Genomic DNA, 16,040 nt, shown 5'->3' on the forward strand with positions numbered 1-16,040 from the left:
AGTAAAGACTGTGAGGACTTTTGCCATCTGCATGTGGATAACAAACTGGTTTACAGTTCTACAAGCTAACACTGTGCATCAATCACAATAAAATATAGAACATTGTAAAAAGTGTCTGTTTTTAGTACTTTCATCTGGTATGTTTGGTATTTCTCTACTTTTATCTTATAAACTGAATAAAACAATAACTGCAGAACTCTAAGATGTGACTGGTCGGATATTTATTGACTATTTAAAGTTAAAGATGAAATGTAGAAGATAAAGAAAGAAAATTTATTAAAACCATCTCTTTTTTTAAGTAAAAGGCACACAATGAGCTGAGAAAAGACAAAGAAATCTTAAAGCTTTTAATAGCGATAATTATAAATACGCACATATCACGTATACACAAAGATGTTTCAGTTAAGTGTATAAAGCTCTCAGACTATTTAGGCATTTCCAATCCACACGTTGGCACAAAGTCAATCAAGTTCTAGATTTATAGCACAACTACTTCTACTGTTTAAAAATTTGGCAGCGCCCCACGGTGGCGGGGCGGACGTAATCCAAACATCGTAAGAGAGGATACAGTACACAGAAAATGACACCATGTGAGATCACTACATGACATTCAGAGTGAGAAGTTTAAAAGCCTGAGAAGTTGGATTTCCACTCAACAAACACACAAACTTTGGTTGTTGACAAAATGCACCAACATGTCAAGTTTCGTTACACTGCCGACGACAGCTAAAAGGAAAAACAAAAAGAAAGAAAAAAAAAAACTAGAGTTTTTTTGTTGTTTTTTTTTTAAAGTAACCTGGATACACGTTTCCAAAATCCAGTAAAGTACAAATGTAGAAATATCCGTACAGACAAAACATAGAAAGTTGTGTTCGTAAGGCAGAATAGCTTTTCTGGGGTTGTAAATGTTACTGTTGAGATAAAACACACCTGAGAGACGAAGCTCAGCAGGTTTTTATTTACAAATCAAAAAACCTTGAACGTGGTTATTTTTCTGTCACTGTAACACATCTACTGTACATACTGTACACCTTGAAATCACATTACTAGTTAATGTAAAAAGAAAAGAGGCTGTTAAAGTTGTAGTTATGTGTAAACTGAGAGAGAGCAGTGTGCGCTTTGAGAGAAACCCTCGAATACATCGACATGGACGTACAGCTCTTAACGATGACAGTTCCTTATCTTTGAATAGTGGCTATTATGGAAAGAAACCTCGTCTACACCAGCGTGCAGCGAAAGAAGCAGCAACAGCAGCAGCTACTCGGCTGTACAGGTTCCAGACTTGTAACTTAAAACTGTGTCTCAGGCGGCATCGGTTACAGACGCTACACCGCGTTACTTCATTGATATATAACTGGTCAAACTGTAGGCGTATTGTTTGCCGAATGACGACTGAAGCAGTGTAGACAGGGTGTCGGTGCACCAGGCGGACACAAAGAGAGCAGAAACAGACATCCCGAGAAGCCCCCAAAGCACATCCTTCCTCTACATAATACAGATGATTGTAAAAGAATACCATCATTTGCAAGCATTACTGAAAGACAATGACTTCTTACCTATGATGAGTGATGTGTGTGTGCATATAGAGAGATTACTAGTATTCATGCTTCATACCTCACTACGTATACAAATCCTACAGACGAGTCTTTCAGGCAGTGATGGATTTCAGCTAAGAGTGGTCGGATACACTGTGATTTGTTATCAGCACTACAGGCTTCTCTAAGCCACACACAGCTGCAGATCCTGGAGCTTGTACAGTAAATTTTCCATTATTTTTAGGTAATATTGTCGGGAGTCAAGTGTGAAGCTGTCAACCCGCCTCTCGCCCAGAACTCAGCTGGGATCCGATCCAGCCCCCCGTTAATTATTAACCTCCCGCTTCGAGGTTTTACAGCTCATAAATAAACTCCAATCACTGTCGGCAAGTGTCACATGTAAGGAATTACTGTCACATTCTGCCAAACAAACAAACGTATCTCTATATACTCATGAGTAAATCTAAACCTTAATCGTATTCCCAATGACGCATCATTTGTTCTTTAAGACGATCGATTGCTCACTGGATGAAAATCTGCTTTGACATCTCATGCTGCCTTTAAATCTTCACCAGCAGTTCAGAAACTGTGAAATTCTGCGATTCTGGTGCAAGAGGCGAGTTCAAGCAACGTCTAAAGGGTTATTCTGTGCACAGCCTCTATTTCAGGACCGACTTTTATCAGGTCAAGTTGTGCTCTGTCAGAAGCTGTGCTATGAGTTGTACAAACTGCAATAAACGAACAAGCCTACAGTTAGCATGCTTTTACGTTAATGTGACTGTAAGATATGCGACGTTTAGCCTACTCACCCACCGCTACCATGAACTCTGATTTGTTTATGTGTAATGGAAAATTTACTACAGAAACCAGAGACCAACCAGAGGAAATGGAAGCGGGGATCTTCTCCGCTCCACTTGCTGAGGTTGGTCGACATTACAGGCGTCGCGTACAGACTGCACATCGTATCTACATTTCACAGAGCTCCTGCCTGCAGCGGAGTCCTGTGGAGGAAACGTGGAAACAGGTCCTGGTCTCAGCACACGTGCTCCAGGTAGGCAGACAGCAGAGTCCGAGGAGGCAGAAACTCTTCCTGTTTGTTGGTCACTTCGGTCTGACGCGACCCCTTGTAGTCGGAGCCTGAAGGTCCAACAAACAGACTGTGGTCACTCTCATGTGACTGAAACACACTACGCTGGCTTTGTGAGTGCAACCGGGCTACGCACACGGGATTCTACCAAAACAGATGCGTTGATACGGTTTTTAAATGTCCAAATCTTTAGCAGAACTTTTTATGTTTATGTCACAGTGCACAAAACAGTCGTCAGATGATGAGTTTTTTCTTAGTATTTTCTTCTGGATGAAGCCATTCAGAATAACTCTAACGTATGTAGTGGAAGGAAAACATTATTGCCTTTAAATCACACATTAATGAGCACATTTTTCACAAGAAACAGACTTTAAAAACGGACTTTCCGGTGTTTAGAAAGGATTTGTATTTACGGTGGAAAGCTGTGACTAGTCTAATGCTTCAGCGTATCTGATGTGCTTTATTTCCACTCACTTGCAGAGATGAGGTCCATATACTGGCAGATGGCGTGAAGCAGCAGTCTCTCAAAGCTGATTGACAAACACAAACAACAGAAACATGAAACTCGCCCCTCCTCTGTGTCCTCCGACCATTTACAATCAACTTGACTTAAACTGGGCGTGACATCCTGTTTTTGTTTGTTTTGCTTGTGTTGTTTTCCTGCTCCTGCAGCTTTGTGTGGATCATTAAGGATTTCATGTAATCTAATAGAAACTGGTTTTCCAGGTGGGGAAACGCGATCCATCAGTCTGGCCTTTCAACCTGCATATCTGTCAAAGGCTCGGGACATAAGGTGTGCTAACGTGATCTAAAGATCTGCGTTGGTGGAAGATGGAAGATGATCCAGGAAGTCAGCCTGACTAACACATTTATAAGGTTAAAGGCCTATCAGGTGCCACAGCACTCCACCGTGGCTTTACATCTTGATCATTATCACTGCTGGCGCTGAGCTAACAGACTGAAACCTCTCCCATAGCCTCACTGCTGGAACTAAAAACTTACTATCAGACATTGAAGCGATGCAAGAAACTCAACAACAAACTTCTAAAACATTTCTGCATCTTCTTAGACCTTTGATGTACATATGGGAAAATGGAGGTTATTTGTAGAAATGACTTATTTCTATAAACCTCTGGGCTTCAGCAGGACTCAGCCTTTTTATGGCCCTATAAATAAACATGGATTTAAATTTAAAACCTGGCTTACGATCATAAATCAGCAGAATATCGCAATAAATCCAAATAAATATTTACCTACATTACAAGGGATGTGGAATTTCAGAGTAGCTCATGATGCAGTACTACAGCAACATGTTGCCCACGGTAACAACACAATCACAATGCAGCCATCCTGTCACACTCAGTACATCTCACAACATCCATCTACGATGCATCACCATATCTGTGTAACTGAGAGGAAACAACTAGTTCAAAACGCAGGAACTATGTGTTTATTTACTGCATTGTGTGGGTAATATCAACACTATTCAACAGTCATGAAGTAATTAATCTGGTGTCAAAGCAGCTGAATCTGTTTGAGCTGCCTGCATGTTTTGAGAAAAATATACAGTCGTGACTCGATAATCTGACACTAAACGTAAAACCTTCTTTTATGTCAAATAGCAAGGCTGTCGGATTATCGGCGTGGTCGGGGGACACTTCCACCTCGGGGCAGCGCTCCGACGGGACGGAAGTGGCCAGAACGCACAGGCAGTACTTGACTGCTGATGCCAGTTTAGTTAGTGGTCACAGTTCTGTTTCCACCATCGATGGCGCCACCATCCATGTTTACTTCTGTAAACACTGAGCAGGCTCAGTGCGTGTGACGTCGTCGTGTCCTCTTCTGCGCATGCGGGACACTTTTGGGTCGTATTAAGTTCACACAGCAGATCACATACAAGTCGCATTTAATTGGAAATGTGAAAGAACTCACAAAGAAATTGGATTTAACAAAAAAAATCTGAATTGAGCATGAAGTCCTGCAGTGTGAACGTAGCCAATCAGTGGGATTGTTCAGTCAGATAATACGTCGTTATCCTTATTTGTGACATAAAATGTCATGTTGGAGTCAGAATCCAAGGCTGTCGGTATGTTAAGGCTGTTTTTAATGGGTTCCGTTCATTTTTCATAAAAACCTGTTGGATAGCAAGGTTTAGGATTGTTAAGGGTCGGATTGTCGAGTCACGACTGTACATATGTATTTGGCGCCTGTGAGTGGATTATATATATTGCAAGAGGATGTGACACATGGTGATCAATGTTTTTCCAGACATATAAATGATTCTGACCTGGACCTGAATATGCATCAGAGAATAAAAAAGAAAATGAATAGATGGAGTTAATTTGTTCACTACTCATTATGAGACAGTACGCTTCCCGTCTACTGTGGCACAGACATTACTTTCTACAAGGCTGATGCTGATGTTGCATCTCCACTGGTAAAAAAAAATAACTAAAAAATCCCCTGTACAAAAGACTTTTTAAGATGCTGTAATACCTTCTAAGTCTTTAGAAAGAAGATTATAGAATATAGAAAGGAGATCCGTACCTGCTGGTGAGGTTGGTTTTGTAAACAGAGTGAGGTTGAGCATTAAAGAAGCTCAGAAGATTTTGCTCAAGAACTTCCAGCATTCCCTGTGAGGAGGAAAAAAAACAAAACAGTCGGTGGCAGGAAGAAGGTTTATTCACATGGTTTGTACTTGAGGAAAATGCTGGTGACCTCCGTGAGTTTCCTTCCTGCTACCACGTCTTTGTACATCATCTCCTATCATTTATAACAATTAGAAGAAACTGCATGTTCAGATGTTCTTCTTCATATAAGCCACATTCAGACGACAGGAGATTTAAGCTGATTTACCACCAACTGCGTCTGCTTATAAATCAGAGGATACGTCCTATCCAGGGCAGGTTTGTTGGAAATTGTAAAACAAATGATTTGTTGCTTTTGTGTGTAAATAATTGCAAAAGAATGATATCTGCGTTTTGGACCATTACTGAACAAAACATGGCATTTGAAGACAATCCACTTTCCTTCTAAATGACCAAAACTCTGAGGTAACTAACAGAAGAAAGAAAGGCTTAGACGGAGGAGAAATGAGTCAAACTCCTGAGGTTATTGTCATTGACTGAATGTTTACGTTTCGAGCACAGTGTGAGTTCAGAAGAAAGGATGACACTCACTATGGGCATCGTTTTCCGTTTCAGAGTTGCTCGCAGCCTGCGATCGATTCTGTGGAAGCATTCCTGAGCGCTGAAGGCAGGATTTACTGTGAGGAGACAAATGACAGTCAGCCAAACAGCGGCCCCTAAAACAAACAGCCGGCGAATAAACGCAAACTGAGACGCTCACCATTCCTCTGGTCCTTGAGGAGTCGGTTGGCATTTTTCTTCTTGGCCTCCTCCCGCTCCAGCAGAGACAGCAGCTTCTCCTGCTCCTCGCCAGAGCAGTTCATGAAGTCATTCCACGGCTGAAACAACAGGACGATGAATAACACAAGTCAGTTTGAAGCTTAGTGTTTTTGTAGCAGTTTAAAAGACAAAACATTTAACCAAACCCTCCTTATGCCACCACTGTGCTCACTAAGAAGCCAGTTTTTTTATTTTCTATTTGATAAACTGCAGGCTGGAGTGAACAAAATCTCAGCCAAGACTGAAAACAAAGAACTAAAACAACCACCACATTGTTTACACTTCTTTAAAAATGCAAACAGAATTTTAAAGCAGCTTCTTGAAGATCAACACAGATACTGTACTCCATGTAGGAGCTTTTATGTGTTACATGCATAGTACATCGACAATTTAAGGACATTGTGAGCAGACAGTATGTGTCTGTCTCTGAACTGTGTCTAGTGCTGCAAAGAAAGATGTCAAATCTGCAGCCAGGGTCACTGATGAGCGAGGCAGATGTGTACCTCTAAGTAGTTTCCGTTGGTGCAGGCCCTAGTGAAGATTGATGGGCTGGCCGGGTTACTGAAAACCTCCGGCTCATCTTTGGAGGACTCATCCTTCTCGAGCAGGTTAGTAAGATACCGCGCTGATTTTCACAAGAGAGCAGAGACAGAATGACGGTGGTTACACAAGCAAAACTTCATGGACAGATTTATCTATTTGAAGTGTTGATTCTCTGACATACAACTGTCGTGTCTGCATTTTTTTCTGAAAATGCTCTTTTTTAACTTGCTGAAGGCGCTGTATTTACAATTTCAGTACAAAGTTCATGTGTGTGCAAGTGACTTCACAATTGATCAGGCTTCCCCTTCACGCCCCTGGGAGCCACAACAGGCTTCATAAAAAAAAATGTTTCCCACTGAAACAGTAAACAGACCTTCATGTGTACAAATGGCAAGTCTTTAACTGCTTTTCCAGCATTGTTCAGGCTGCAGGGGAATCCAGCATCTTATTACGTGATCATATGAAATGGGAGCTTACCGTTCTCCTGTCGCCGGAGGCTCTTCTTGCCTTTGGCCCGAGGAATGAGGTCAGAGTTGCGGATGGCTTGGTTGATATAGAACTGCTTCCTTTTGGAGGGAGACACTCGCTTGGCAGGAGAGCTGGGCAGTGAGGAGCAGTTGCGCTCCTCTATCAGGCTGGAAAGAAAAAACACAGGAAAACACATCAGCTTATTTGATTGAAGTCTCACGTGCCATTAAGGTAAATTACCAGATCCTCATATCAGAATAATGTGAGCTGTTTGACATGTTGAGAGAGTTAAACCACTTTTCTGCAAACTCAGTTCAATTCAAATAACTTTATTTATCCCGTAGGGGCAATTCAAAAAACTGCTGCATACACTTGTTCACCTGTGGTTATTATAAAAATATTTTAGCAAAACATTTGCAGCAAAAATCCTCCTTTTTTCCAGTGGAAAATAATAATAATAATAATAATTGATCAGATTTATATAGCGCTTTTCTAGACACTCAAAGACGCTTTACACTGTCAATTATTCATTCACACACATTCATTCTGGTGGTGGTAGTTAGTCACAGCTTGGGGCAGACTGACAGACCACCACCTCAAACAATCCATTCATACGCATACACACCAGGCGAGGTGTGTGAAGTGTCTTGGCTGAGGACACAACAACCACGACACAGGTTACAGGGTGGAATCGAACCGCCGACCTTCTGATCATTGACCGACCCGCTCTACCACCTGAACCACAGCCGCCCCGAAATAAATGGCACAATTACCATTCACACTAAAATCATGACTCGTGCTGCCACATCTGATTTGTTTTGCATATTGTTTAGGCTTAATAGATAGTAGAAGTGGGAAAAAATCCTACGCTTATAACATGTGAAGGTTCACATCATTAAGACCAATATCTGAAATCAGAGCATTTCATGTAAGAACACTGTAATAGTGAACAATTAACCCTCCTGTTACCTTCAGATTTACTGACATCCTTGGCTTCAGTCTGACCCCAGCAATTTAAACCTCCAGAAAATTATCAGAATTAAAATCATTACCCAAGTTTATGTGTAAACAGCCCTTTAAATAAAACTAAAAATATATGTCAGTCACTTATTAGGAGATGTTAAACACTGACTGGGATCAAACTGACCCCAAAGATAACAGGAGGGTCAACTTGTTTGGTTTACTGGTACTTCAGCTCAAACATACTGAGGACTGCAGTGTTCCTTTTAATGTGGATTTCTGATGGAATGCCATTTACAGGTCAGAAAAGCTAGCACACAGTGAACAGAAAAAGGGTTTTTGTGACCCACTTCTCATTCACTTGAATGGATAAGTGTTCCTGCCCGGCCCGGTCTCTGCTGCATTTCTCTGAGCTCACAGTTATTGTTGTTCTGAAGCCAAAGACAACAGTTTATTTACTGCATTACAACTGGAAGCTGGCCATTACAACATAACAGATAAAAGATAAGATGGGCTGGATCAAACAGCGACGAAAGCTGATGATCACCAGCTAGAATAGGATGGATGGATGTCTCCCTTCGTGGTCTCTGCAGTGTCTAAGTGGAGCAGAGCCTCCTGCAGCAGCCTCAGATGTAGGTCAGTGGGTGCTGTGTGAGGAGAGGACCGCCTCTGCTGGGTTTTCTGCCTCTCCGTTGCCAACTTCTCCAGCTGATGCAATTTTTAGCCTGTGCCCTGCAGGTCAGCTACATAATGTGATGTAATCTGTGCCTGGGTTGGTTAGGTGTGTCCAAAATGTCCCACTGACGTGTCAACCTCAGCAAACCTGACGTTAATAAGCAGGCAGGTGGCTAAATACAGGTTTCACAACATATTTACATACAGGTCTCATGCCCTTTAAACATGTATTTAAACCACCAAGCAACTTGATTTTTGCATTTCACCAAAAAGCAAAGAAATCTGTGCATACTTTGAATAAGAGCAGAGCTTATCAGATAAATCTTGTGGTGAAAAGACGCAGTGGGGATTTAAAGACCCCGCAACCGACACGAACAGCTCGATAATTAGCTGCTACAGGGCTAGCAGGGACAGAGTTAAACTGCCTGGCAAACACTAAACATTTACGTTAAACAAACTAGCAAGAGGAGGTTTGCCAAAATCTGTCGATAAACAGCAACCTGGCAGGATTTCAGCCGAGCGAAAACCGACAACAACTCCAGAAACCAAAGCGAGCTTATTGACTCAGTAGTAACTGCAGCTAACGCTAGCTAGCGCGCTCTCGCAGCGGATGTTTCACTCACATATAATCCTGCTCTTCATTGTTGCTGTTTGTCAAAACGACCATCTTATTCACGCAGAAACGAACGGAAAGGTCCCACCGACTTTGTGCTGAGGGAACGTGTGAAAACAAGAGCGGTTTGTGCCGAAAAACAAAAGTTAAAACAAAGAGTGTCCTGCAGGTTCTCGGGTTAGCAGCTAGCTGCGGGCTGCTCGGCTTCACTGTGGGCGGAACCAGCGCAACAAAAATAGCTGTTGTCCTCCACAAACAAAGATGGCGGAAAAAAGTCAGAGCGCTCACTCTGTCACTGTTAACGTCGAAGAGAATTTGTTTTATTTACTTATATTATTATTATTATTGTTGTTGTTGTTGTTGTTGTTAGTAGTAGTAGCATTATTAGTAATCATAATCTTAATTTAGAGAGTGCCTTTTTCAAAACAGCTGACAAATGTCTCTACACAGAAGAAAAAAGCAGACAGAAAAATATCATAAAAGTAGTGAACTGCATAAATTAACCCTATTTAGGACTTTCTTGAAGGTCGAAAGGCTTGTTGGTATTCATTGTAAACGTTTATACGATGTTAAATTAATTTTCTGATAAGTTGACCTGTTCTAGGTTCGTGACGAATGTCCCTCTTTTTATACTTAAATCTTTAAAAATAAGAAAAACTAACACCTGTCACCTAAACCACATGGCCAGGGGTCCAAAAGACCCCAGAAGTCCTGAATAGGGTTAAACAAATTGTGACTAACACCACTAGACAATATATTTTCACACCACTTCTCTCTCTCTCTTAAACACACACACAAATCACACAACGACGGCTTTAATGAGACGGTTTTGTTCGACTCACTGCATCATTTCGTCTGAACACAAGACAGTTCGTTAAGGCCACAGTGTTCAAAACAAAAGATGGGCTGAACATGAGGGCAGAATCAATATATAATAGATAGATAATCAATAATGACACATTGGTTGATGATGCATGTTGTGCAGGGTATTGAATAAGCTAATGCATTCTGTAATGATGCTTATTTGGTTTGTTTAAACTCTCTGTGTAGCGTACGATAAACCTTTCTTTTTAAAGTTATTTAAACAGCTGAACAAGCCACAGACCACACTGACATGTTGTGATGTTATGAAACCGACATGGTGGATGTGTTCACAACCAGCTGTCTTTCATCATATGCAGCAGAGACATTTGGACTTGTGTCTTTCTCTCTGAAAGAAGTTCAATACTTTTGAAACAAGAGTTGATTGTATTTGTGGAGTTGTCGATACCTTTGACGAATCCCCACATCTCACTACTAATCAACACAAGGAGGGTAATGCCATCTTGTTTTTCTTTTTTTCTTTTTTAGATCGGCTCATCTGTATGTACCTGTATGTTAGAGTCTGTAGACCACGGAGGAGGCCTACAGAATTGGGAACCAGGCCCTGTTCAAGCAGGCCACAAACAGATTGACAAAGGAGATCAGGGTAGCTAGGAGGAGCTAAAAAAAAAAACTGCCTGTCAGCCATTGACCCTGCGTCAGTTTGGAGAGGCCTGCAGCACATCACCAGCTACAAGAGACCATCCCCCACCCTGTAGGAAACCTACGACTTTCTGACGCCCTGAACAGCTGCTACTGCAGGTTTGAGAAGCAGTCCTTCACACCTCCCACCCACACAATAGGACTCCCTCCAACCCCCACACTCATACCTTCCCTTCACCTACCCCCGCTGCACTGAGGATCTGTCAGGAGGACGTGCATCAGCTCTTTCATATCCCTTTTCCACCGAGCTGGTTCCAGTGCTAGTTTGCGGCCAGAGCCTGACTTAGCACCAGTTCTTTGGGTTTCCACCACCTATGCAGATGTATTGGAATGACTTCCAGGACACACAGAAGTTTTGCACAAACTGTTGCACACTGAAATCCAGTCTAATTTTGTCCAATCAGTAGCACGACAGTGGTGGAAAAGAGTACTTTTATAACTTTGGTGTACAGCAGTATTTATGCTTAGAAATGTTCTCGTGAAAAACGGAGCGCAACTACATGCGCTGTTTATTCTGCTCATAGAAAAGACAGCATGAGAAAAAAACGACGTGGTTTTATTTTGGACAAATCTGACTTTAGAAATAAGTTTAATCTTTTAAAAGTTGTTTTTGGTCGCACAACTGTGTGAGCTGTTACCGCAGCCTGCAATGTGGGATGTTCAGGGGACATTGGTAAATTGTAATGTCTATCAAGAGGAAAATGTTCAGCAAGTCATATGTTTTGCCTGTGACAAGGTGAGAAGTGCCACCAATTAAGAAAGTTGGGCGCACCAGTGAAAAAGTTAGTCTGGAGTCCTGTGTGGACTTCCGTGTGGTGCGAGCATTGTTCGGTAAACGGCTTCGTATGCAGTGACGTGTGGCGAGGCTCTAACTCGGCTCCTTGCCGATGGAAAAACAAACAGGTTCTTAGGAGGTGCGAGATTTGAACCAGCTAAGCACTGGAACTAGCACCAGCAAGGAACTAGCACCTGGTTCTTCTTGGTGGAAAAGGGCGATCAGAGACAGAAGGTCAGGAAGGCTCTGGGACCCAACGTTGTGCTCCCCTCCTGCCTGAGGGTCTGTGCTGAACAGTTGGTGCCCACCTTCACACTGATCTTTAACTGATCTCTGGAGCTGTGTGAAGTGTCCTCGTGCTTCAAACACTCCATCATCATCATCCTGGTCCCCAAGACGCCCTCCATCACCAGATTAAACGACTACAGGCCCATCGTCTGACGTCTGTTGTTATGAATTCCTTTGAGAGACTGGTGTTGAGCCACCTGAAGGACATCTCAGCACCCTGGTGGACCCCCTGCAGTTTGCCTACTGAGCAAACAAGTCAGTAGATGATGCAGTCAATGTGGAACTACACTACATCCTGCATCACTTTGACTCCCCAGGGGTGTACACGAGGATCCTGTTCATGGACTTCAGCTTGGAGTTCAACACCCTGAAATCCTCCACCGAAAGCTCCCCCAGCTCACTGTGCCCACCTCCACCTGCCAGTGGATCAGCAGCTTTTTGACTGACTGGAGGCAGCAGGTGAGGCTGGGGAGCAAACCTCAGGGATGCGTCCTCTCCCCACTGCTCTTCTCCCGCTACACCAATGACTGCACCTCAGGGGAGTCATCTATGAAACTCCTGAAGTATGTGGACGACACCACTGTAATCTGTCTGATACAGTCAGAGGTGGAACAGCTGGTCCACTGGTGTTGTCAGAACCACCTGGAGCTGAACCCGCTCAAGACTGCAGAGATAACAGTGGACTTTAGGAGAAACTCCCCGACATCCATTCCCTCCCCATCCTCAACAGCATAGTGTCTACTGTGGACACCATCAGGTTTCTGGGATCCACAATCTCTTTAGACCTGAAGTGGACTCCCCACGTAGGCTCTGTCCAGAAAAAGGTCCAGCAGATGTTATACTTTCTGCAACAGCTCAGGAAGTTTAGCCTGTTACAGGAGCTGCTGAAGACCTTCTACACCGCCACCATCCAGCCTGTCCTCAGCACTTCCATCACTGTCTGGCTTTGGGTCGGCCACCAAACAGGACAAGCAGAGACTGCACAGGACAATCAGGTCTGCAGAGAGGACAATTGAGGACCTCCATCCAGGACTTGTACCTGTGCAGGGTCAGGAAGCGGGTGGGTAGCATCTCTGCAAACCCTTCACACCGTCTGGTAGGCGCTACAGAGCACTGTAGGCCAAAACCACCAGTCACAGAGACAGTTCCTTCCCTCAGGCTGTTACTCTGATGAACTCAACAGTCTCAGACACTCAGGAACCACTGGACAATAATCCACACCCACACATATTTGCACTGTTTTAAATATTACCACACCTACCTCAGTAAGCCTGCTTCTTTGTACAGATATTGCAAACACCGCTGTTTGTTGCTCTTATTTTTATTGTCCGAGTTTATTTCTTTTATTTCTTATACAGAGAGCTAAGACTCCTCAGAGTCAAATTCCTTGTTTGCGTGTACAGACTTGACCAATACAGTTGATTCTGATGTGTGAACGGTGTGGATCAGGGGATTAAAAACATCCTGAGTGGGTCATCCTGCTAATAGACAATCTTCGACCCTCCTTAGCAAACAAAAATTCCAGCTAAACTTCAAAATAAAGCCTCTGCCACCTCCATCATCTTTCTAATCCACCATCTTGGAGCAGCTCATGTTCAGGCATTATTCCTGCTTTGATTTCAGTCCACTTCTTCCACTCATTCAGTGTGACTGGAGTTTGTGTGCATGTTACCATAACAGCAGGTTTATTAGGGCTGCCACAGAGTCCTCTGATTGTTCTGAGTCTTTCTCACTCATGAAAGGGAGTCCAGTCTAACAGAACAGAGAGGGAGGCTTTTTTTGCTTTATAAAGTCATGAAGATATGTCTGGATGACATCAGAGGAGATTCTCAACAGTGTTTCTACATGAATTTTGGAATGAGGAAAGAGAAGAAGACTTGGATGGTCAAGTTAGAAAACCCTGAACCAGACTCTGGTCTACTGATTGTGAGTAAAGTAAAGAAATCCATTCGAACTGTGAAGCCAAAAGAGAAGATTAAAGAGACAAACAGCACAGACAAAGGTACGACCACATGTGAGACATCAGGGAATATAATGAGGCTTTGCGTCAACTTAATGCCTGTTTTGGCCTCAGCAAAGGAGCCTGCGGAGGACGAAGAGGAGAAAGAAGACGGTAACAGCTGCGAGAGTGAAGAAGAAACAGAAAACAGCTGTGAGAACGACCCATCTGTCAGCAGATCAGTGGAACGCAAACACAGTTCTGGAGATTCTCATTTAGGATTAACTTTGCAGGAAACAACAGAAACCAAACAATCACTGAGTCCTCGGTTTGTGCTGCCGCCTGTAACTCAACTAAAAGCAGCTTCTGAGTGCTGTGATGGTCAGAAGACTAAGAGGAGTCACACCCCTCTGCCTCCCATCGCATCACGTCAGCAAGCAGCAGCCACCTCTGCAAACATGAGAGTGAAAGGCTGTGGAAGTGACGGAGCGGCTACAGAACGAGACAGCAGGCCCTGGATGGACAATCCCCTCTTCTCTAAAAGTGTGAGCTCATCTAAAAATGATGTTTAGTGTCACGTTTCCGGTCATCAAAGAGGTCTGAAAGCTGCTCCGTAATATCTGGAGACAGAACATGAGAGCTGTGAGACAGACTCTATTGATTTTACTCATTATTTTGTGGAGAACATTTGTTGGTTGCTTTTATCTCAGATTAAATTTGAAGACTGCAGAAGTAGTTTTAAAAGAACAACTTGTGTAGAAGCTGAAAATGTGGAGTTTTTAAAGACAAGGACAGCGGTCTTATGGGAAATGAGGGATCCAGTGTTTCTGGGCCTCGTTCCACGTGATACTTCAACCTCTTCTGTCTTTTGTTTTTTTTAACTCTGTCTCTCAACTTGGAAGTACGACATTCAGTCTGTAGAGTTTGCCTGTGGGATTTATATCAGTCTTTAATTTCACAATTAAATTTTGCACCAGGAAGCTGATTTTAAAAGCTAGAAATCGTAGCAGCTTCCTGAACAATGACTCATGTCCACACCTAAGCAGCTCAGATCATACTGAGGTCATTCTTTGACTGAGAATCTTCACTTTCTTTAGTTTGATTCAAGTGCTGAAACAGATGCTAAGAAACATCGAAGGTTTTGCTCAGTTTACTACCTTTAAAATGTTTAAATCTTTGCAAATGTTAAAGATGATACAAGTAATTAAATGGATCATAACAAACCCTTAAAACTGGGTTTAAAATGAAACTTATGAACAGTTAATAGTACTGACTATGGAAAATCTGGTACATACAAGCCTCCAGCAGCAGCTAGATATTCTGCAAAAACACAAACAAGCAGAACTAGTACAACACAAAGTGCATTTAAAGAATCATTTTAAAGCTTTAAAGCTGAGTTTGTTGTAAAATTGAGCATTGGGTGTTTTTAAAAAAGTGTGTTTATCTGGAGTTACCTCTTCTGTCTGCAGAGATCCGCTGAGTTTCGTCTTCCAGACATCTCCTTGTCCAGCCTGGATGCTCTGCTGCAGACGGTCACTCAGAAACTGGGGAGGAAGAGGAGAGGCGGCGACGAAGCACTATGGAGACGAGTCCAGTCCGACGGTCTCCTAGTGGCTGTTAGAGAACAACGCTTCAGAGAGATGAGCGCCGGGCGGCAGGATGGAAACGTGGCCGACCTGTATGTTTGGTGGAGTTTGGCACAATTACAGGGGAACGTAGAAGAGTTCTGTTAAGGTTAAAGTTATTCATGTTTAGTCTCCTGAGCATCTCACATTTTATTCTTGAATAGATGAATTACATTGCATGACATAAAAAATGCATGCAGTTGCCCAGCATGAGAGGAAATGAATCCCCTCATCTGAACCCATCGTAGGAATGTCAACTAACACTAATACACACATTATTACACACACTATTACACAGAGGTGTAAATATGTAAAAACGTATTCAATAGCTTTAACAGAAAAATGTCAAAACTTGGACTTGGTATGATGGAAATGTGGATTTTTTCTTTAATGCGTCGTCATTATTAAACTTGCTTTTTAAAGGCTTCAGCAGTAATTTGTCCATAAGCAACTGATGCTAGTTTCCTATGAACTAAACACAACTTTTGACCCTGAAAAAAAAAATCACCAATATTTTGTAATTTTTGTAAAATGGTTCAATTTAATGATATTTAGTGTTTTAAAATTTGGTGACTGAAGTCTGACAATATCGATCATTATT

The 16,040-nt window shown here is 42.5% G+C and overlaps 1 protein-coding gene across 1 annotated transcript; it reads right to left on the reverse strand.

Annotated features, from left to right (window-relative positions):
* Window positions 1–333: 333 nt before the first annotated feature.
* r3hdm4 (R3H domain containing 4) lies at window positions 334–9,494 on the reverse strand. The gene is made up of 8 exons (XM_008279369.1): window positions 9,299–9,494; window positions 7,050–7,207; window positions 6,533–6,654; window positions 5,971–6,088; window positions 5,802–5,887; window positions 5,170–5,255; window positions 3,097–3,152; window positions 334–2,672 (listed from the first exon to the last, which is right to left on the reverse strand). Exons 1-8 carry the CDS (start codon window positions 9,340–9,342, stop codon window positions 2,569–2,571), a joined length of 774 nt encoding a protein of 257 aa, XP_008277591.1. The 5' UTR covers window positions 9,343–9,494; the 3' UTR covers window positions 334–2,568.
* Between the last annotated feature and the right edge of the window lie 6,546 nt (window positions 9,495–16,040).

The sequence above is a fragment of the Stegastes partitus genome, unplaced genomic scaffold, assembly GCF_000690725.1.
Source record: "Stegastes partitus isolate 25-593 unplaced genomic scaffold, Stegastes_partitus-1.0.2 Scaffold157, whole genome shotgun sequence".
Taxonomy (NCBI): Eukaryota; Metazoa; Chordata; class Actinopteri; family Pomacentridae; genus Stegastes; species Stegastes partitus.

Coding starts and splice junctions, on each gene's coding strand:
- r3hdm4 (XM_008279369.1), bottom strand. CDS start 9,342: ATGGTCGTTTTGACAAACAGCAACAATGAAGAGCAGGATTATAT. Junction 5,888..5,970: donor CCTCAAGGACCAGAGGAATG/GTGAGCGTCTCA, acceptor GTCTCCTCACAG/TAAATCCTGCCTTCAGCGCT. Junction 2,673..3,096: donor TATGGACCTCATCTCTGCAA/GTGAGTGGAAAT, acceptor TTGGACCTTCAG/GCTCCGACTACAAGGGGTCG.